We start from the raw sequence: 22,956 nt of genomic DNA on the forward strand, positions 1-22,956 counted from the left end.
GCCCAAGCAACAGGACTTGGAAACGATGCGGAAATCTGCTTTCATTTCGTTTTTTATTTAAAGCTAAGCCCATTTGGTTTGATTTAAACAGACAAACAAAGTCATGATCAGGAAGGACACAGATGATTCACGACACATCCTATCTATGCTGTTACAGTAATCAGTGTTTTTCTAGAAAATTTTGGGAGTACGTATGCTTAAATGTTTGTAGTCTTCGAAAGGATCACAACTGTATTCATGAGATGAACACTATTTACCATCCTGGCATTGTCCTTACTTTATCTTGGACTTTTTTTTAGATTCATAACTAATTCTTCCCTATGTATTTTAGTGACTATATAGGTTCTTCTGAATACAGGAAATGCTTTGTTTGCTCCCTTCCACTTTGTTTGTTTGTTTGTTTGTTTGTTTCGAGACAGGGTTTCTCTGTGTAGCCTTGGCTGTCCTGGACTTGCTTTGTAAGTCCACAGCAATCCGCCTGCCTCTGCCTTCGGAGTACTGGGATCAAGGGCGTGCCCCACCATGCCTGGCCTTTCTTTTCTTTCTTTCTTTCTTTCTTTCTTTCTTTCTTTCTTTCTTTCTTTCTTTCTTTCTTTCTCTCTTTCTTTCTTTCTTTCAGCAGAAGAGAAGCACCTTTAAAACTATTATACAATAAATGCTTGTTCAAAGAAGAACATAAGAGATCATAGGTTAATAAAAAGCACAAACTCACCCACACCTACATTAGAAACATATTTTCTGTGTTTTATATCCTAGGAATGTACTTTTATAAATTTATCTACCAACATTGTTATTTTTATAATTTCTTCTGTATAATAGCTGGTGGCCTGCATTTTTCACTTGTTAGGGTATTTGAAAGATAAAATAATGTTTTATATGCGAGCATTTCTTCACACAGTACCTTTATCTTTTAAAAACCAAATCTGAGCATCAGGAGCGGGCTGGTCCTCACTGCCTTGCTATCTGCAGCCACATGCAACCCCTCTCTTAGGCACCCCATATTTTCCACCCCTCCTGGGTGCTTATATTGCTAATAGACGGGGTGCATACATCAACTCGTGGCCCCCTTGGCTCCCGAGAGTGAAACAACATTTGTTTTGATGGAGCCACTTCCTAGAACATTATAATTCTAGTATAATAGCACCTATTGTCCACCTATTGTCCACTTTTGGGCGCCATCCCAACCGCTGCCCGGGTGCTGTCTCTCCCCGGAAGATCGTTCTCTGAGTGTTGGGAGCCATGCTGTGTTCCTTAGGCACACTGTCTGCGTTCTGCCCTTCTCATGTCTTCTCCCTGCTGAGTATCTTGCTTTCCCCTCATGTTAGTTCCAGACCTCAGTGTGAATCTTTTAAAATCCCAGGGGCTGCTTTCACTTATTTGCCGACACCTAGAACTTGGCCCAGGGCAGGTGAAAATCGGTACTGACTGTCTCCTAAGCGTCACTTCTGGCTGGCTTATGATGAGTGAGTGGCTTGATGAAGAGATGGCAGATGCTGGGGCGGTGGCGTCTGGATTAGTTCTGGGGGAGCAATGCTGCGGTTTATTAGCCTTTATGGTGAATGAAAGCTTTAGCACATGGCACCTAGCAGCCTTCGTCCCTCTAAGATGCTTCTGGCTGAGCAATCATGGATGAGGAGGGGGGTCTCTTGAATTCTCACAATACCTACTTCCACCTTCCTGTTTCTTTCTGTGTCCTTCTGGTTTGGATAAACAGAGTTCCTTCTCGTTTGTGGACAGAGAGATGATTCCTGAAGGCTGTGGTTCCGCTTTAAGGGGGGGTTATTCATCACGGTGAACATTAACCGTTCTTCCTAGATCACTACCCTCCGAAGGCTGGCTCACTGCCCTGCGGCAAATTCTCTGAGAACAGAGCTGAGACAGAAGTGGCACACATTGTTGACTGAGAACAGCTATCGGCAACAGAGGAGACCATCAGTGGATATAGTTCCATGTCCTCTTAGGCAGCCAAACAGAGTGCTGTACATGAGGGGCCCCGACATCCTTCCCTTCTGCACCGAGTCACAGGACAGGGGCCCTATAGAAAGCATCTGCTGCTGAGGAGACTCGAGGGACTCGAGGCTCGCAATGGCTGCTCTGCACACTCAATCTTTTGAGCTAGTCAGCTTTCTTTTCTTGATAAGGGAATTCAGCCCATGGCTGCTGCTGCTGCTGCTGCTGCTGCTTCTCTTCCTCCCGTTCACCCCCCTCCTCCTCCCCTTCCTCTTCTTCCCCCTTCTCCTCTTCCTCCTGCTCCCCTCCTCCTACTCCTCCTCCCCCTCCTCCTACTCCTCCTCCCCCTCCTCCTACTCCTCCTCCTCCTCACTCCCTCCATCAAAGCATCCACCATGATCAGTTCTTCCTTGCTCTGTAAACCCTCTCATGTCTTCTCTGTCCCTGCCTCCCATTTTCTCTTCCCTTAATGACTCTTCTCTCTTTGATGGTGGATGAGCACACAGCTGTTTCCTTTCCTAGTCTCAGCCATAGCCTCTGCTCAGTGTTGCTGGAATGAGCTTCTATAAAGCCGCAAACTGAGCCCCTGCTCCCTTGTGTCACCTGTTGTGTGGGATCTGACGGTGTCAGTGCTGAGGCCCAGGCCTCACAGTGTGACTACAGTAATGCTTGTTTTAGACTATGCTCTCTTGATGCTTCCATTTATTCATAGCACGTTTGCCAAAAATTCATGCTTCTGACATCAGAGTACAAGATCCGATGTCACAGGAGGACCTAAGGCCCACCTCCAACGCTCAAGCTCTGCGGCTGCAGGAAGTTTACTCCTCAGAGGACTTCCACTCCCTGCCACCCACCTGTGAGATGGGAATGGAACGGACACTGTCGCACCCTTCATAGATACTGCTAGCAAAATGAAGTTCATCCCAGGAAGGGTGTCTGTCATGTTACGGAATATGTATGGTGACGTAACCTAGACACTGTACACAATCTAGAGCACAGCTCCTCCTCATCTTGTGCCCTGGGGATTCAGCCCAGGCCAAGGTTAGCCGCCTTCTACCCTGTGTCTTTGCATCTGAACCGTGTTTGCGAGACCAGCACAATTCAGTGACACACTTCTAGTCATAATAATAAAGTAAAAAATGGATGAATTAATTCTGATATGTCTTATTTAATTTGACAGATTAAAAAAACATTTCACCATACAATTAGTCTAACAAGTCTTTTTGTTGTGCTTAAAAATAAAGTTCAGGTGATCCTATACCAGGCAAACACAGTACCACTGAACTATATGCCCCCATACTGATATAAAATTAATAGTGAGATGCTTTACTTTCACTTTTACAGACTGAGTGACTCTTTGGTGTATGTTCTATTTTTGTCTCACCAAATATATCACAATTCAGATAGTAGATTTCCACTGAAAATTTTTCTTTTCTTAAAACAATGCTGGAAAAGTAAGTTTACACATTCAACTTATTCCAAATGTACCTTGCTTTTCAGAATGCAAATTCAATCTGCTTTTTACATTTTAAGTGTAAATTCATTGAGATCAGTATTGAATAAAGATGTAAAACCCACCGTAGTGATAACACTCTTTTGGGCTAACCTGTTTTCAGAGTTGGCCACAGTCAGAAGTCTAATATTTAAGATGGAGGTGAGCATGGGCTTGGGGAGTGCTTCACTTCCAGCTAGAGGGGACTGTTGGAACCATTTGCCGTCTTCGCTTCCCTTTTCCTGTGCTGAGGTCCTGAGGTGCCTCTGCCCAGCTCTGGAGCCTCCTAAGCAATGACAGCGGATGCTTTCACACTCAGTTCATCCCACACATTCAGAATCCTAGAATCATGAGGCACAAAAGAGATTGCATGACATGATACATATGGTCTAAGTCCTACACAACTCGGGCAGGGCAGAAATACACACACACACACACACACACGCACACCACACACACACACACACACACACACACACACACACACACACACACACACATAATATTTTAGAGTGGAATAGCTCCAGCTTCTGTTAAACACCTGACATAAATTAATAAATCATTTCGTTTTCTTGTGCCTCCCATGGGTTTCTGTGTCCTTATCTCACCTTCCTGACTAGATTGAAGACAAGAACAGCCTTGTACAGCTCGACAGTGCCCACACAAAGCTAGACAATCAATAAATTATTAACTGAAGGCCTGCCTGACTGTAAGAACTCAAGGTCACTTGAAATATCAGGGTCAGTGCATTGCAAAACCCAAAGAAGTGTTTCTTTGCAAGCAGTAGCCTCATAGACTCCCCGAGGTTTCAGCTGGGCGATCTCAGCCAGCTGGAACACAAAACCTAAGGAATTCTCTGTTAGAACAAAATATTTCCTTCCCCTAGCCTACAGTAGGAAGCAACTACAGAAGTAGCTTTTCTGTTTCTGTTGGTGTATGTGTTTACATGCATAACAAAGACGGATACTGAGGTCACCAAATGACCAAAGGGACGTTTCATGGATGCATGGTTTCTGTCTTTATGAAGTTGAGTAAATGCAGGCAAGGAGGATGGAGCAAAAGTTTCTCTTAAGGAAACTCTCTGTCCCCTTTAGTATATTCTAGACTGATGGCTGTTTGTTTTCTCTCATGTCTACCCAGGAAACCTCGTGCTGCCTCCTGGAGCTTCCCTTGGAAGTGGGCTCACACCAGAGGCAGCCAGAGAGCTGGGACTTCCCTCAGGAACCGCTGTGGCAGCCTCACTCATTGACGCCCATGCTGGAGGACTAGGTAATCTGTTCTTGGCCCCCGCCCCCAGCACCCGCCCTGTGGGTTCTCTGACAAACAGAATGTTGCCAGGAACACAGGATACTTCTCTGTCAGTACAGCCAAGGTCAAGGGTTGGTGATTCAGGTGCAGTAATGAAAGGCTTTTGTACACATAGACACTTGAATAGAGTTAGAAAACTTTTAATCAAATACAAAATTTATTTTAAAACTATTAGTTTATTATATATCATAATATAAAATTAATATAGGTAGTTCTGTGGCTTATTAAAAATTAGAAGATCTATGTTCACTTCTATGTGTACTGTTTCATGGTGGAGTACTTTTATTCTTTTCACTAATGGTACTGCAACATTTTATAAGCATAATATATTTAATAAAATAATTGGCTTTTTTCCTATATCCAATTACTTAATTGAAATCTTGATTTAATTTCCTATATACCTTTCAAGTCTTCAGTTCACGCATTTGTTTATTCATTTTTCAAAAACCCATTGAGTACTTGCCACACTCTGGCATGGTGCTAAGGGATAGTGGATTTAAAACAAAGCGCGGGGCTAGTTAGAGCTCAGTGGTAAAGCACCTGCCCAGCATGCACAGCATGTGGAATTCAGTTCTCAGCACCTCAAAACTAATTGAAATAAAATAAAACAAATCCAAATTCTCTTCCCAAATTTTAACAGGAAAATACGACGAGGCAAAGAGTTATAGTTCAGTGTGGTGGTTCTGTTCTCACCCCCATCATCTCTGCTGCATTTTCCTCCTTTTTTCTTTCTTTTCTTATGTAGACAAAACAGTTCTTAGAATCCTTCAGTTTTACTATAGTCATACATTTTCCCTAGCCTTTGCTATAAAAACACTTGTTTCAGATTCTGGCTTGTAGTTCATTAGGCAAATATACCAAGACCAATGTCAATACATGACATTGAATTTTCAGAATAGAATGGTATAAAGCAGACCAGAACAGGGCAGGACACCGCACACGGTGTTTTGCAGGGCAAGGGTACGTGGGCACTATGTGGTGGACCTGTCTTTCTATCTGTGACTCGATGGATTTCTTACAATGGATTATAGCCAGAAAACTTTAGGCAAGTGTGGTGACACACACCTGTAGTTTTAGCTACTCAAGAAATGAGGCAAAAGTTTAGCCAGCTGGGTGGCATAGTAAGATTCCAAGTCTTAATTGACGATTCATGCTTTACGTTAGAGCAGTACTTCTGAATCTTTGTGGGGTCATGACCCCTTTGTGAGTCAAATGAACCTTTTCCAGGGCTGCCTAAGACCATTGGAAAAAAACAAATTTTTATATCCCTATTTATAACAGTAGCAAAATTACAGTTGTGAAGTAAAAATGAAAATGATTTTATGGTTGGGGGGATCACCACAGTGTGAAAAACTGCCTCAAAAGGTCGAGAACCTCTGCGTTCATGTCAAGACCTCCCCCCCAGCCCCCCCAAGACCTTCCCCCCACAGCCCCGCCCCCGTCTCTCTCTCTCTCTCTCTCTCTCTCTCTCTCCTCTCTCTCCTCTCTCTCTCTCTCTCTCTCCTCTCTCTCTCTCTCTCTCTCTCTCTCTCAGACTTGCATAGACTGTGTTTCCAGATCTCATCCTGTTTCATCTCTGTCTTTGCACTTGTGCTCTCTGCCACCTTATGCTGCTACAGCAGAACACTTGAGGCCGCAGATAGCGAGAGTGTAGATTTGTTCTGAATACCTATGAGATATACAGGGGGGACAATGTTTTCTTAAAGCAAAACATATCTCTTGCAGCGTACCCAAACGGTTTCGTGTATAAGACTATGTGAACTTCTTCTCTTCTGGAGGTTGGAGAATGGAAATAAGGGAAGCAGTAAGCCAGAGAAGCAGCCCAAGACACTTCGGCAGACCCCAAGTCAGACATGGGAAGGGCTTGATAGATTCGTCAGGACCATCTGAGGTATAAGGAGGAGATGGGAAAATGTTTAAAAGAAAGTACCACACTTAGCAGGTTAGCTCTCCTCCCTTGACTTGGTGCACCTCCTCGCTTGGGAGGATCGTTCTGTTGGACGCTTCTTAGAGGTTTTGTGGGTTAGTGAACATTCACAGAGCAAAGTTGAATTTAGTCTTCACGAGCCAAAACCAGATCCAGGTTTCTATAACGCCGGGTTCCCCTGGAGAGGTCACAGGGCTCCGCTAACACAGGAGCCTGATTAATCTCGCCTGGCCCCAAGTTCAGACAATAAAGGGGACTAAAGAAAAACCGACCCTGAAGCAGGAGTCGGACTCTACGCCTTTTCCAGTTCCCAGCGGATGGGTCAGTGGTAGTGAACAGGTGAGCCCTACCCTAAGAGTCATGCTGCAGGGGTGGGCGAGGAAGGAGGGACATGTGGCCCACTGAGCCGGCTTGGCTGGGATATATAACGGCTGGGTTGAGCAAACTGACGGGACATGTGGCTGAATGAAAGAGCTTCAAAGGAATAAAGTTTAGGTAAATAACAAGGACAGCGAGGGAGGAAATGGAGAACTGCAGAGAGTCTTCAAAGGAAAGCACTGGCATTGCTCAAGAGCGCAGGCATGAACAGTGGATTCAGAGATTTTGGCCTTCCGCAGGGCGTCTACCCCTGCACTGCTCCTCATGCCGCCTTTTCTGCTGCCCTTTTACACCCTGCAGGCTCCACAGGCAATGGGATCAGTCATCAATACAGGAGACAATTGTAGAATTCTATTCACGGAGGCCAGCCCGCTTTTAGGATAAGGATGGCCAAGCCGGGTTGCTCTGTAAAATGGCGGGGATGATTTTAACGTAGAAAAGACAGAGAGTGAGCGTAGGCTTTATCTGACAGGAGGGCACTGGCTCCATGGGCCTTAGGACTGATGATGTCTTTATTCTGACCCAAGAGTGCAATCCACACCCATCCACTGATCCCAGGCTTATGCCTCTCACATTTGAGGGGCCCAGACTATCACCCCTTCTGCGTTGAGAATGTAACGAGAGTGCTTTGACACGGAAGACTCTCAAGTGGGTTCTTGTAGGAGGGGCTAAATCATCCAACCATGAGGTTTGTGGGCATCTTCTGAGGGTCCTCTCCCCTTAGACATTAAGATGACGGCTATCCTCCACTTACCCCCAGTGCAGCCAGGAAAGAGCCTTGGCTTCTTTTGCTGCAGCGCTTCACACTCCCACTGTCCTCGCCATCTTCAGGTCCTCCCCCACCATGCCACCATCGACACTACGATCACCACACCACAGCTGTGGCGCATGGCCTCTCGGAAACGAAGTAATCCAGGCCAAAGAAGAAGAAAGACTATACCCAGGCGGTAGACCCAGGAACTATCACGGTGATAGCCAAGGGAGAATAATGATGGCACGGACACAGAGTTCACACTCAGTTGGGAAAACCTCCCTGCAACATTGGGATGGTTGTGGTACCGTCTTTGTCGCTTATTTTGCGTTGTGGCCTTGACCCCATTGTTTCGCTTCAATACACGCTGCAATCCTATCCTATTTTTCATTATGCCTTGGCTGAGTTTCCTTTCTGAATGTGCTTTGTTTTTATCCGAAATCCAGGTTATTTTACACTGCCACATTGCTAAGCGTTATTAAACCATGAGTTTCTAACTCAAAGTGAAAGATATAGGTTTAGAATCTTGTAAGGGAAGAAATTTAAAATGATTTTAAAAGATCACACCCAACTACCGTAAAGGCCTCCCATCCCCTACCCCCCACCCCTAGGCCCCGAGGCAAACCTAGAATTTGACTAGTCAGTCCCCAAGTCTTCGGTTCTTTGGAGCGAAGACGAAGGGAAGGCAAGGGAGACGGAAAGGAGAGGGAGAACGCGGGCAGGGCGCCTCGGGGCACGGGGCCCACAGCAGGCACGGGGGGGCATGGGGGCAGCAGCAGAAGGTCTAGCCTGGGGGGGCCGCCGCCACAGCCCACCTGGGCGGGGCCGCTAGCCACCAGCCACCTGGGCGGGCTCCGCATCCCACATCCCACGGGGGCGGTCTCCGCATCCACAGGCCCAACTGGGCCGGTTCGGCATCAGGCCACCTGCCCACGGGCATCATCCTACCACACCCACCTGGGCGGAGCCTAAGCCACAGCCCACCGGGCGGGTCCTGCAGCCAATCCCACCTCGGGTGGTCTCCGCATCCAAGCCCACCGGGCGTCGCCTCCCTGCCACATGCCCACCCTGGGCGTTCTCCGCATTCACATCCCACTGGGCGGGTCGCATAATCTCCACGTCACCTTCTTTCCTAACAGTGCCTGTCGAACTGTGGCACCCTCTGTGGCAGGCCCAGCATGTATAATTTTCTTAATTTTGACATTACTTTTATTTTTTTATGTTTGGTTGTTACACCTGCAGATGACGTTTAGGCCTTTCACTGGGGGGCCAGAAGGCAGGAAGATGGGGGTGGAGACGCCCCTGGGAAACCGGAGTTAGTTTACAGACGGTTGTTAAGTTGCGTGTGTCTGGGGGTTGCAATCCATGGCCTCGGGAAGAGTAACGTAGTGCTCTTACCCACTGCGCCAAATCTCCAGCCCCAATTCGCATTTTAAAGCCATTCCAGTTGCATGCATCTGTTTCAGGATCTACAGAAAACGGACATGCTCCGATACAAGTCCTTGATGCATGGTACAGAATGGATAAAAGTTTGGCCTATTGCAGGCTAGCAAATGGGGCAAATGTTAACTAAATGAAGCTGGCTTTGAGTCCATTCAGAGGGACGTCGCCTTAAGATTGTTGCTGGTAGTCGACCTTGAACTCCTGGGTCTCTAACTAAGAGCCGACGTTTTTAGTATTTTTCCCGGGTGCTGATCCCACAGTCAACGGGTTATCTTCAACCGTCAGCCTTACCAGATGGGTTATTAGGTTCTTAACCACCCAGTTGTTAAATGTCGAAGCTTAAACTGTTTTAAAACCTCCGCTTCCTAGACTTTTCCGGTCTTGGTCCTCAGACCTTTTACCAAGCAGTTCTTCAAGCCTTCTAATGGAGGTGTGTGTCGTGTTACCTGTCATTGGGCTTTAGTATGAAGGCTAATCTAATTCGGATTAGACTGCTTCAATAAATTCTCAATGACATAAGAAATCCTTGTGCTTTTGCTCGCCAATATTCCGAGTTATCAGTATGTTAAGCGGCTGAAAACAATGAGCCTATAAAAATATGTGTATCTAGGAATGAAAGGGAAGCTTGACCCGGCTCTTCATTTTTCGGACCTAAGAAAGGCTGACACTTTACCAAGCATTCCCGTTGGAGAGTTCATAGTCCGGGTCAGCAGTAGGCCTGAAGTTGACAGTGTCGCCTGGATTGAACCATAGCTTCGGCGGACGGCTGTCCAAAAGACCGCATGCCGTGTGCCGGCTATGGAAAGGACACCGCAGTCCTTCATGACCGAAGATGGGTCATTACTACTCTGTCAGCAGCTCTGAAAAAATCTTCTAACTTTTTCCCTCTTTCCTTCATGATACCGTCTCGGAGCCTCGCCTGGTAACACTCCGTACGCAGTGCTCCCAATTGATGATTGGTTGAACCTCTCTTGCTTCCAAGTCTCCATTTAAAAACGACTCCCTTCAGGAAAAAGAAAATTCCAAACCTTTAACAAATTACATGCACGCACCTTAACATTTTTCCCTCACCTGTATCCCCCACATCACCACTCACAATTCCAGCACGCTGTTGTGAAATGCTCCAAGGTTCCGTGCTCCAGGGCAGCAAGGGCAGGCCGCCACGCCCACCCCTCCTCACTGCCTCACCTGATTGCACTCACTGTCCTCCCAATGGCACACTCATCTGATTATCTCTCACAACCTTAGGGCAAACACAACACCACCTTTTTCTCAAAGCCGAGGGGGATCCTCCCATTGTCTCCAAAGCAAGAGAAGTTTCCAGCCCCTATAGTTGCCTCTTCATACATTTATTTGGCAACTCCCCAGAGCAATCGAGTCACTCCTCTGCTTTATCACGCTTCCTTTCCTTGCGGGGGGAGACGGCGCGTGGCTCATTGAATGCTCAACATCTCTTTTTATGTCCACACACAGTGCCTGTGTTGACTGTGGACTCGTGGTGCCTGTTACAAGAGCCATAACAAAAACATGCTTAAAATTAACTAGGCAATGTTGGTCCTTGGTGCTCCCATAGCATGTGGACCCTGCAGCAGGAATGTTTCTTACTTGATTTTTCTGATGTAAGTCAGGAATCAGGCGGTCTCTTAAAGGACTCACTCTCTGGATGAGTGACACAGCTGGCAATAAAGCTTGCACTTGCCATCATCTGACACGTCTGGTGGATGTCACTGTCATTCGCGTCTGGGGTGCAGCATAAAGAAAAAACTATTGCAAATAAAAGGGAAAGGATGAATAATTTTATAGTGGGAGCTAGTAGTAGTTAAAACCGAGCAAGAAGTATAAAATTAAACACCCAAAATTAAATTTGTTTCACTCAATGGATCTGTTGCTAAAGTAGGTGTCAAATCCCATCTTCATTTTCAACGACCCATACAACACACAACACACAACCAAAAACACAAACAAAAAAAAAAAAAACATTTTAAATTTTGGATTATTGTGTTTGCCACCTTAAAATGGTCCAGTATTTAGCATGCTGCTGAGCAAATCATTCATAGATGCTATATATCCAGTCATATACTGCTAGTCAGTGATGGGGTTAAGAGAAGACTATAAACAGATATTGTTTGCCCATAGGTAAGCTCCACAGTGCAAGTGTAGGAGGGGCAGCAGGAATGTTCATGTGTATTTAGGTGTTTAAATATTATTTTCAGTGTTATAGTTACTCATGGCAGATATATACAAGTGGAAAAAATATTAGTTATATTGCATGAGTCGGGGGAGATAATTGTTACAGCTCGGATAGCATACAGTGTATATGAACTCCTTTGAGAGTTCATCTTATTTCGGGGAATATTTATGTATTCACCAGAATCCCATTGTGGGGTTTTTACTTTCACAAGTTTCAGCTGTGGAAGTCCTTGTTCTATAGAACGGGCTCTTGTTGTCGGACGCTTTCACTTTCACCTATTCACTAAACACCGGTAGGAGATGGCCCTTACAGGGCTTCCATGGGGGTAGGGCGGTCACAGGCTACCACAACGTTTCAATCCCTAAGTTAAATTCCAACTCCAGGCGTCCTTTGTAAACAATATGGACTTACAATGAACAGCCCTAAACAATCCTCTTAAGTACTAAGAGAAGAGAGGCTTTGATAACATCCCCCCAAAACCAAAACCAACCCCCCCCCCCCCCCCCAAATACCAACAAGACAAAAAAACTCTTTAGCTTTGAATCTATTTTTAAAAATCAGATATGGCAAAGTTGGCCAACAAACCACGGCTTGTTTGAAGGTATATATTTATAAATGGCTGCCAGTCAGACACAACCCTAGCCACTGGCTTCCTGTCTCTGCGGGAGAGCAGAGATCACATATGTGCAACAGGACCCACAGACCTCTCTTCCTGGGCTCCATTTCAGAAACATGGCTTGTTAAAATGCAATTTTTTGTGCCTGGCCTCCTTTTTGTCCTTGAGATGTATATACAGCTTTTCAACGCCAACTTCCAGATGAATCCACCCTTTCTGGTCCCTTTAGGTACCTGGGTAATGACCATCCACATGGGGGTTGAAATGAGGTAAGAAGCCTCCATCCCGCCCCACCCCAATCAGTTCAACCACTGACCGAGCTGTGCTGAGGTGCAACGGTGCAGTACCGAGCTGTATCTTCCAACCCATTTGAAACCTCTTATTGGTTCTGCTTCTGTCTTGGACAGCGTCAGTGCCACGGACAGCCTGAAAGAAGACAGCTTTCTTTTGGCTCATGCTTTTAGGTTTAATCCACCTTGCAGGGATGCCGTGGTAGGGTAACTCGGTCCCAGTGAGCAGCGTGTTAAGACAGGAAGCTGCGGGAATAACACGCCCCTGGGGCCCCCGGGGATTCCAACCTAGGACTCTATCATCTCACAAATTTCTAGGCTCCCTATTCAAATAGTTGACTCTTTTATGGACTAAGCTTTCAAATCTTAACCTGTGGGAGACCGTTATATATACAAACATAAAAGGTGGACAGACATGTGCTAAAGGTGTAGAAAATATTCATAATAACGCTAGAAACCAGATAAACTCCTATGAGTAATTCTGATTTTATGGTAAAAACTATTCTATCATTCTCTCTTTAAATCATCCTCATCCTCTTCTTTCCTCTCTCTCTCTCTCTCTCTCTCTTCTCTCTCTCTCTTCTTTCCCTCTTCTCTCTCATCCATATTGTAATTCATTTACTGTGATTCTGGGGAGTATCACATACAACTGACTTCTACTGTTGTCCCCCAGGGGCATTCTCCAGTCTCTATCTCCATGAAAACAGAATTTTCTAAGTAAGACCAGGAGCAGAGGCAAGTCATGGGGGGTGGTTAATTTGTTACTGTCACCAACAAATGAGATGGAAACATAAGCATGGGTGTGGGATGCTTGCCAAGTTCATCATCTGCAGATGGGGGGGATGCTGCAGCCTCCTTTCATCCTGATATGGGTGGGGATGCTGGGCAAGACTAATCATCCTGCAGGTGGGTGGGATGCTTGCAAGTCTCCATCATCCTGCAGAGGGTGGGATGCTGAAAGACCTACATAATATGAAGGTGGGTTGGGATGCTGCAGCCTATCATCCTGCAGATGGGTGGGATGCTGCAAGCCCCCTCATCCTGCCAGGTGGGTGGGATGCTGCAAGCCTCCATAATCTGAGGTGGGTGGGGATGCTTGCAAGACCTCCATGCATCCTGCAGGTTGGGTGGGGATGTGCCAGCCTCCATCATCCTTGAGTTGGGTGGGGGATGCTGCAAGCCTCATCATCCTGAGATGGTTGGGGATTGCTGCAACGTTCCTCGGCACTAAGCAGCGCTGGCGTGGTTGTCTCTGCATTCACACTGTCAAGATTGCAATCTGAGATGGCACTTTTTACTGTTTTCACCATGACTTTCGGTCTCACCCTTGGTATTAGCACGCATAGCTGCTACCTCCGCGGATAAACGCTTCATTGCAGGCCATTTTAAACATCAACTACTGTCACAATTCAAATAATGAGGGAAGCTACTGAAACAGGAGTGGTTAACTGTAGGTCAGAATTCCACTTTTCCCACGGGCAGGCCTTTCCGACTGGCAGGCTAGGACTGCTGGACCTCCGGTGCGTTAGGGAGAGCTGCCTGCACAGTCAACCCAAGAGGCAATGTTCTCATCCTGACCCAGAGGAGAAGCAAGAGGCAGGCACCGAGCAGTTACACTCAGTGAATGGACATGGCCCCAGGCTTGGCGCACAGCTCACGCTGTGCCAGGTCAGTCTGTATTCAAGGCTGGTCCACTCTGCTTGCCACCAAGCACAATGGAGTTCACCATGCTGAACACTCCTAATCTTATAGAGGGCCTGTAAATTTCCAGGCCTTGCACACTAGCGTTCCTGCTTCTTGACATTGCAGGGACCCCACTTTTCATTCGGGAGATGCTTCATTAGTTTACTCCAGACAAAGCTATGAGCTCAAGCCATCTGCCCTCCACACCTCCCCATAGGAGCGGCGTGTGGCCTGCCACTTTGCTTTGCATGCACCGCTACCTTCTACGTGGCTGCATGCACACCTCCCTCTAAAATATTGTTCCATAGGGTCGCTCCTGCTTCGGTTCCTATTTCCCATGTGGTTGAAAACGAGGGCATTGAAATGTCAATTGATTTCCTAGGCGGCTACGCCTGCCCGTCGACTAAGCATTCGGGTCCGTTGTGAAACCTCCATGACTAAGCGGTTGCAACTCAAAAAATCTAGTTCTCACGTCTTCAGGGCCAATCTACAGCTCAAGCAGCACATGATGAGCAGCCGTCGGGAGAAGGGACAGGACTGGAGGCGAACGAAGTTTCTCTGTATTCCCCACAATCTCCTTAGCTTCCTACAAGCACCGAGAGCATGGGGAATTTCAAAAAGCTATTTCTTTATTCAGCCTGGCTATCTGAATGCATAGTACGAGAAACCCTGAATAACAGGAGAATGAAACAGGATCCGGAGAGGAGAGCCTAAGGGAGGCGGAGGCAGCAGTCACATGCAGGCTGCTGTAGGACAGCAGGTGGAGACGTGGCACCTTCCCACCATCAGACTGGCCCGATGGTCACTACAAAGCAAGCAGGCGTGCACTGGGGGGGGTGGGCAGCCTGCCGAGCCATGTGCTGAGCTTCTGTGCCTGAGGAAACAGCGGGCAGCACTAGGGCGTCTCAAAGGCTGGCCCCAAACCGAGTGGGCCCCCCTCACGGGGGGGTGTCAGAACCGGGTTGGGCCAGCTTTGTGTCTTTTTAGTTTCTTGATACGCTCAGCCATGGAAACATTACCCAGCTCAGTCTCTATCCAGGCCTTGTGCCAGTTTAAGGGAGAGTAACTGAAAAGCCCTCTGGCTACGGCTCCCCGGAGAACAGGCAAGGTGCTGGGCTGAATGACAAGGTAAAGCTGTGCTTGCACCGGGCTCCACATCACCATTGTGTCAGCTAGTCCACTTAGTTTGGGGCACGCTTGTTCCTGTTTGATGGCAGAGTGTGGCAAGGTTAGACATGAACAGACATGTCTGGGCACAAAGATGGTGGTTGCAGAATGCAAACCTCGGCCCTCTAAACTTTGGCTTAACTCTTTGCTTCTGAAGTATCATGTTTTCTCAGCCACTAAAAAAGAAAACAATTCATCCTTGTTCCGGGCTATGAAGGTTTCAAGATAGAAATACAAATAAGACAAGCATGAATGGCTACACCCATCAATACTACTTTCCACTTCTCCATTCTAGGGACTGTCTAACCAAACCTGGTTGCACATAGGCTGGGCTCTCAGACGCCTCAGAAAGGGATCTATCCAAACTCATACCTTGCTCCAGCCCTCTGCCCCTCACTCATAAAGTGGATACGGAAGGCACTAGCTCCAAAGAGAGTAGTAGGGCGTTAGCCTGCTTGGCCAGAGCTGTGGGCTGGTGTTGATGTGTATTATGCTAAGTCATGAAGGCATGGGCTACCAAAACACTCTCTATAATAAACCTAGCAAAGGAGGGAAAACTCACAGGGAGCAGAATTAGACAGGCTCGGCTCAGGACCTAACTATCATGGAATCAAAACACTACAATTCCGCAATTTAATAAACCTCAGTTTCTTGGCACTGGACTACAGAAAGGCAAACGATGGTAGCTTCCGGTGGTTCCAAGCTATAAAAGTGACTGTTTTAAACGCCCAACAGACACATGGCACAAGGTTCGTGTTCAACAGTTGTGATAAACAAAAACAAGCGGTGAGCCCTTCAGAGAAGCTGGGTCACTATGCTTTCCATTATGACAGCTTTGCAGGAGACATTGGAGCTTTGTAGTATTTAACAACAAAACAGAGCCCTTATCGTCCTAGCTTAGAAAAACTGATTTACTATTTAACGGCCAGCTGTGGACCATGGCCCAGCCCACTCCGGAGGATTGTGGTAAGGAGGAATAACCTACCAGGGACTTCTTTGTTCCCGCTTTGGGAGCTGGTTACATTATGGTCGCACCACCACGTGAAGGAGAAACACACAATTTTCATCCGTCAGCCTCTCACAGTTTAATCTTCTAGTATAGCCGGGTGAATGCATTTGTGTCGACTTGGTTTTCTCATCTGCACAATTTAACGCATTTGGAATAGAAATTCTTTGGGTGTAGCCTTTTTCATCCCAAACTGTGTGATCCACGCATCATCCAGACAAGAGTATATGCGTATCAAATGGCAAACCAATTATGATTTCACAGCAGGGCCACAGCTGCAACACTGAATTATGCTGGCACCCAGATTTAAAGCGGGGTGAGGAACCCCAAGGAGCTGGCCCAGCCATGCGGGCCTGGATCTCTCCAGCTTCTGGCTTACAGGTAAGACTTGTTGCTGGCTCGACCAGTCTTCTTTCATTCTCCAATGGAAAGCTTCCGGAGCCTGGGAACAGAATCCCCAAATCTCCCACCCCACGTGCCGCTGTATCTTCTCAAGTATCTTTTGTGTCTGCCACACTACATGTAGCGTTGGAGATGTCAGGCAGTGTTTTGATTCTCTTAATCAAAAACTCAGTTGGAAGCGGACATCATATTAGTGCATTCTTGCCCCTGCTTCTTTGAAAAGACCCAGCAAATCCCTGAGTCTTGCATTCTTATCTGCTCGGGGCCTGGCAGAGCCGGTCTCCGTCCAGACTCCCACAGTGGCCTAGCAGCAGGTGGACTCCCTCCAATCATGTGGACTTTCTGCTTTGTGTGTGTGTCGTTGTGTGTGTGTGTGCCTTTGAAAGAGTCTCCTCTTTGCTCCCAGTTCTAGCCAATACTGCCTGCACCTCCAGTCTAGACGGCTCTTAAAAAAAAAAAAAAAACAAAAAAAACACAAAAAAACAAAACCACAACATACAAACAAATACACAAACAACAAAAAACCACTCAGCTCTTGTCTCATTTGGCCCCTGTCAGCTGAACATCCCTACTGCTCGGAACCCCATGTCCTCAGCGCCATGCGTCCCGTATTTTGGCCCTTCTGGGTACTAGGTCACATTCGTGTCAACAAGAAAGCCAGCTTCCCAGCTTCCTTCATTAAGATTGGAATCGTATCTTTCAAGTCCCTCTTTCCTGGATTTAGCATCCTACTTCAAGTTCACAGAACCCTTCCTAGTAGTTCCATCCGCAGGCTCTGTGCTGCCTGACAGGCATACCAACGGAAGCTTAAAAAGAATGCACACCGAAGAAACCCATCAGGAAGGCAAGGGAGCAACGCATGCTCTCTTTGAAGAGGGAGGTTTGGGGAACGTTGTAGTGGAGCATGGTTTTGACTATGTGCTGAAGGCTGCGCAGGGCTGTGTGTCGCTGGGGAGAAGGAAGGTGCCCTGAACCAGAAGCAGAGAGCAAAGGAAAAGAGGCACAAAGCATGTGCGCACCGAAGAAGGCTGGATTCTCGAGGCTTGATTGTTCAGGACAGGCGCTGCAGAGCCATGCCAGGTACTGACCCTCAGCCTTCACTTCCATTTCTTTTTACACCTGCATACTTTTCTGCGGCGTTTTATGTCTCAGAATATTACTTAAAAGCAACTAACTAGTAAAACCCCTATTTGGCTCGTTCTTGCTTCTAGAGATATAAGCTGAATTGATAAACAGGGACCATCCTCCTGTAAGTGTTTGAAGGAGAGCTAAGCTCTCAGCACACGGCTGGTGAAGTCCAATCTGGGCGATCTTCGTTATAGATGTCGGCCTGCGCATGTGTGCAGCGGTAACATTCCCGACTTCACTCTGCCACACTCGTGACAGTCACCCGCTCAGACCGTTGCTGACTCTTCTGCTACTGCTAAGTGGACTATGAGTGACTTAAAGTCAGCCCCGCTTGGGACCACTGTCGATAGAAATCGTAATGAGGCTACAGACTCAATCTCAGTGTACCAAGGTAGGCGAGACACTAGTACATTGATTTGTAGAAGTGCTTACTTGTGCTTGCAACCGGGGGAATGACTTTCCTAACGGGATCGCTGTAAAAAGGTTAAAAACAAGTATTGTGAAACACCCCGGACAGGAGTCCTGGAGCTTAGGAACAAGCAGGAGGACTGGTCATGTAGCACTAAGAGTTGTGGTTCTTATTAAGCGTCAGATATTATTGAATATTTTAGAAACAAAGCTAAAAGTTCAAAAGTGACTGAGCAAATAATACATTTCAAGGTATGATACTGGCACAGCCGCTGGGGAGCACCAGCTCTAAGCATCACTTGCACATGGATCCTCTTACAATCTCCTGTCTCAATTTTAAGACTATTTATGTTTTACCACAGCTTTCACTCTAGCACAAATAACTGTAATTATGATACTTTACTTGCCGTTTACTAGGTTGCAATTTCCCGAAACTTCCTGCTTTCTCACAGTCGCCTCCATCTCTGTCAGCTAGTAAAGTTGCTTATCAGTCTAGATATCCTGAAAGGCTTTTCTCAAGAATGTTTGTTATTTAGATACTCAAAACACTCCATAGAAATTCAAAAACCCGACTGCGACCACCTAGTAAACAGGCTGGCCGCATCCCTCTCACACACTTATCCTACATGTGAGCTGTGGGATGTGACAAGACAGGCTTCATCCCAAACCGCCACCCCCAACATGTAGTTCTTTATGACCAAAGTTCAGCCGTCATGCGCGGCACTGTGGCCTTGTTTACAGATGTCGGGAAGAGCCGCAAGCAAAGCTGCTTCCTCAAACACGTGGAAGCATCAAGAAAACATCGATCTGGGGTCCATGGACTCTGTGTGCGGACTCCAGGTGTCCCCACCGCCCAATGCGGCCTACCATATCTTCCCTCTTTGACTACCAAGCTGTCTGAGGAGTGGACTGAGCAGACGTGTGCTTCTCCGGTCTGAAGCTTAGAGCTGGACGAGACTCATTGCTAATAAAACAAGTTTGTCTACCAACATACTTACATCCTCTTGCTCTGTCCAATTATAACTATAAGTAGATATCCCCAAATCACCACTATGAACTATGCCTGCTGGCCTACCCTCACTTCCAGACACAGAAAGGGGAGGAAGAAATGCATGTTTTGTTTGCTCGCTAGAGAAACTGGTTTTTTGATTTTTCTATTCTTTCCTAAGACTGTAAATAACTACTCTGAGAGGAAAGAGTTAGAGAGGAGACGGAGAGAGAGAGAGAGGCGAGGAGGAGGGGAGCGAGAGAGAGGCGTGAGAGAGAGGAGAGAGAGGCGAGAGAGGGGAGCGGAGATGAGGAGGAAGAGAGAGAAGACGGAGAGAGAGCGAGCAGATAAGAAGGAGGCGAAGGAAGCGGGGGAGGAAGAGAGGAACGAAGAAAAAAGAAGGAAGAAAGAAAGAGAAAAATATTTTAAAATCCTTATTTGTTTCAACCAGCCACAACTGAACACGCGAACTATGCCAGTGCAACATCTGAATGAAAATCCACTGTTGAGAAAGTAAAGAGTAATGTTCACCTACCAGGAAAGTATCTTTTGACGGCAACCCGAAACGATGAGTGTAAACAGAAATTATGGATATTTCGGGGCATCGCAAAAGACTAGATGAGGAACTGCTCAGGGCTTTTAATGGTGTTCCTGAAGAACCAAACCAAAAATTACAGCTCCCATACAACAAGGGCCTGCCTTCCAGCTAGGGTCCAGCATGCACTGGCGGCAAGGGATTCCACCCAGTGGCTAACTGTGGCCAGTGGCTGCTCAGGATGAAATGACGGCATGCTACCACATGAGGAATGAGGATGCATTGACAGAGGGAACCAAGCTACACATCAGATTTGGCAAGAAGACCGACAAGATAGGGTTCATTTAGTTGGGAGTCAGTAGAGGTTTCTTTCGGAGCAGGGACAGCAGCAGGCTTCGAGCTTTGAAGGGCAGTCAGCAGTTTGTCTGATGGACAAGATCACTAAAGAGAGGAGGGAAGCCTGAGAGAGAAATGAGGTGCTGTTTTACCTTCAGGACAGTTGGGGCGCTGGAGCAAAGAACAGACCCGGAAACAAAAAGCTTATTTCTTTTTACAACCGTGGAAAAAATACCAGCAGCAGGAGTCCTGGCCAGACAACACCCCCCAAAAGTGCAAACAAAACTAACCCTATCTGCTGCTGTTGCTGGAGAACTTACTAACCCAGTCCCTTCATTTAAGAACAAACTGTTCTTTATCTTTGGTTTTTTTTTCATTCCACACAGGAGCCCTTCCTCCTCTGCTTCCAGAGCTGGGGAAAAACCAACATGAATTGAGTTGTGTGCTCTTTGTCTTTATTCCCACCCATCCAGGCTGTCCTGGGATGAGCGCCTATTGGATATTTTCTGTTGAGCCTGTCCCTCCCTGGCAGAATGGACGGTCCACAATGGTCTGTCAGGCCAAGATATGGCCGCCAGTTACAGGCCGCTTCGTGCGAGGCCTAATCGCATTCCCATTCTACTACACCGCTAGTGTCTTATGCTGACCTTTGGGGTCTCCCCGTGCCATTTTCATCCAACAGTGTCTATGGCTGTTCTGATGTGAAGCTACCTAAGTAGAACACTGATTCTTTCAGAACGGCTGAGAACGACAATCAGGGCAACCTTCCGGGAGACAGAAGGAGCAGGTCACTGGGTTTCTTCTTTCTGCCTACCTATCCACAGACGAAGGATGTTTGCTCGAGACATATTTAACCACTTGGGAGGAGGCAACTCAACGGCTTCAATTCCAGAAGATATTCATTTGTAACAAAGCCATTTTTATTCCAGAGTGAGAAAACAGAGGCGGCCCTAATATTAGGTGGCTAATGTGTGGAGATACCATTACCATTTTTTCTTTAAGGTGTGCGGTGTGTGTGTGTGTGTGTGTGTGTGGTGTGTTGTGTGTGTGTGTGTGTGTGTGTGTTATGTATATTTACAGTTTTCACAGAAAAAAAAACACCATGAAGAGCCACTGCTAACTCTTCCCATAAAGAGAAAAGAAAACAGGTTTAAGAGGTAGCCTGTCTGTATGCAGGGTAAAAACATATAGTCCCGTCATAGATCTGCTATCTAAACAAAACTACAGAACTCCATAAAAACTAACAGAGACAAGAAGCAAATCCTCCCAGAAGGAGTGTGGTTGACCTTCGGTCTGGTCTGTTGCACTGCCAGAATATGCTCCTCCAGTGTTCACAGCCGGCACAGAAGGTCTGTCACACGCTTGTGTGGTCCTTGGCTAATCTGCGGCCACAGCAGGCTTCCCCAGGCTTCTTTTCCTCTGTAACCAAAGATGACGACACCAAAGGGTGAATGATGCGGAGAGTTAAGTTTTGCATTCTAAGGCCTCTCTACCTCCCAAATAGCCTAATCCTAGCTGGCTGCACAGTGATAGGGAAAGAGGCAGTGCAGACGCTGTAAAGGACAAAACATTCATAGAATTATCTGTACGTACTTATGTCCCAGAGCGATGGGCATGTCCCTCACCCTCACACGCCAGCACACGCCACCCGACTCTGTCTGCTTTCTTTAAGAACTGGGAATTTATTCAATATGTTGCAGGTTCACAACTTATTTCAATATGGCGGGCAACTCATTGATGTGGGAGAGCTTCAGCAACAGAAGGCATCGTCACGGCTTCTGGAGATAAAATTCGTCGTAGCTCTTTTTGGGCAAATAAAGGGAGGTATCCGGAGGTTTCCCCTCTTCCACTGTGTACAGTAATGCCTGGGCAGAAGTGCGAAAGATGGTTGACACATCTAGTAAGCTAAGGGACGTGACACGGAAACCACCGGACCTGCGGCTCCCCTACAGGCCCTCCCTGTAGAATGACTGGCCGCCTGCCTAAGGGGTTTGTCACCTGGGTGCGGCAAATGGTTTTTTTTGAAAACGTCACCCTCAGGGGACAATTGCAAAAGGTGAAGACAGCCATCATGGCGCATATGATCTACCACCGTCAGGGTAAACTGTAAGACAGGAACACTTATATCTGTCTACCCTCTGGCTTGTTGTGCTTGACATTTAAAAGCCCACAAGCAGAATTTCTACCCAGAGCACTGCTGACACTTGAGATATGCTGAGAGTAACATCCTTTGCTGTGGTCAGAGCCAACCATGTACATATCCAATCTCCCAAAGTTTTATTCTTCCTCGGGGTCAGAGCCTGAGAACAGAACGTGATGCAAGGCCAGAGCTCGCAAACTGGGACGTGCCATCCACCATTGCATCAGGAAAAGGATTGGGTTTTCGCTCTAAAGTGTAACGTGACTTACTCCATACTTTATCAGCAGCACCCCCATAAAAACACAATACAAGGCTCAGAGGCACTAGGAAATAATATATATATCTATATATACGAATATAATATATATTTTGTTTTTTGGCGTCTTGTCTCAAGGTGTTTGCAGTTCTTGGAGGAAATAAATCAAGCTCAATCATAAATTACCCAATACAAATAAATACATGTGACACCAGGAGTCAACAGTTAGCAGAATTTCTAATTTGAGTGTTCACTGGACGTCCTGCTAAGAGAAAGCTTATATGGCCTTCAAATGAAGGTTGTACTTTAACCGTGGAAGGGATGTGGTCCACAAACCCTCCCGATCGGGACAGTGTTGAGAGGGAGGTAAGAGGTGTTCAGTGTGGTGGGGGTGAGTGGTTATACTCGAGGGGGCCCCCACTGATGACACGGTCCTCGCTAATGCCGACCCCTTATTTTTCCATGTTCCTTTGCTTTTCACCTTCTACGCACCACACGTACCTTTACTAGATTGTGCGTTCCTCGCCTTGAACTTCCAGGCCCAACTCAGGCTCCCAGAAC

At 46.8% G+C, this 22,956-nt stretch overlaps 1 protein-coding gene across 4 annotated transcripts in view; it reads left to right on the top strand.

Annotated features, from left to right (window-relative positions):
* Positions 1 to 22,956, top strand: part of Fggy (FGGY carbohydrate kinase domain containing) — a 364,828-nt gene that overhangs the window by 153,056 nt on the left and 188,816 nt on the right. For 3 of the 4 annotated variants that reach the window (XM_051164348.1, XM_051164353.1, XM_051164357.1), the window contains one exon: positions 4,583 to 4,711. In XM_051164348.1, coding sequence (XP_051020305.1) covers positions 4,583 to 4,711 — 129 coding nt within the window. Of the gene's footprint in view, positions 1 to 4,473; positions 4,484 to 4,582; positions 4,712 to 22,956 lie in introns of those variants that run through there. The other variant, XM_051164363.1, reaches the window with a different exon arrangement.

Source organism: Acomys russatus, chromosome 2 (genome assembly GCF_903995435.1).
Source record: "Acomys russatus chromosome 2, mAcoRus1.1, whole genome shotgun sequence".
Taxonomy (NCBI): Eukaryota; Metazoa; Chordata; class Mammalia; order Rodentia; family Muridae; genus Acomys; species Acomys russatus.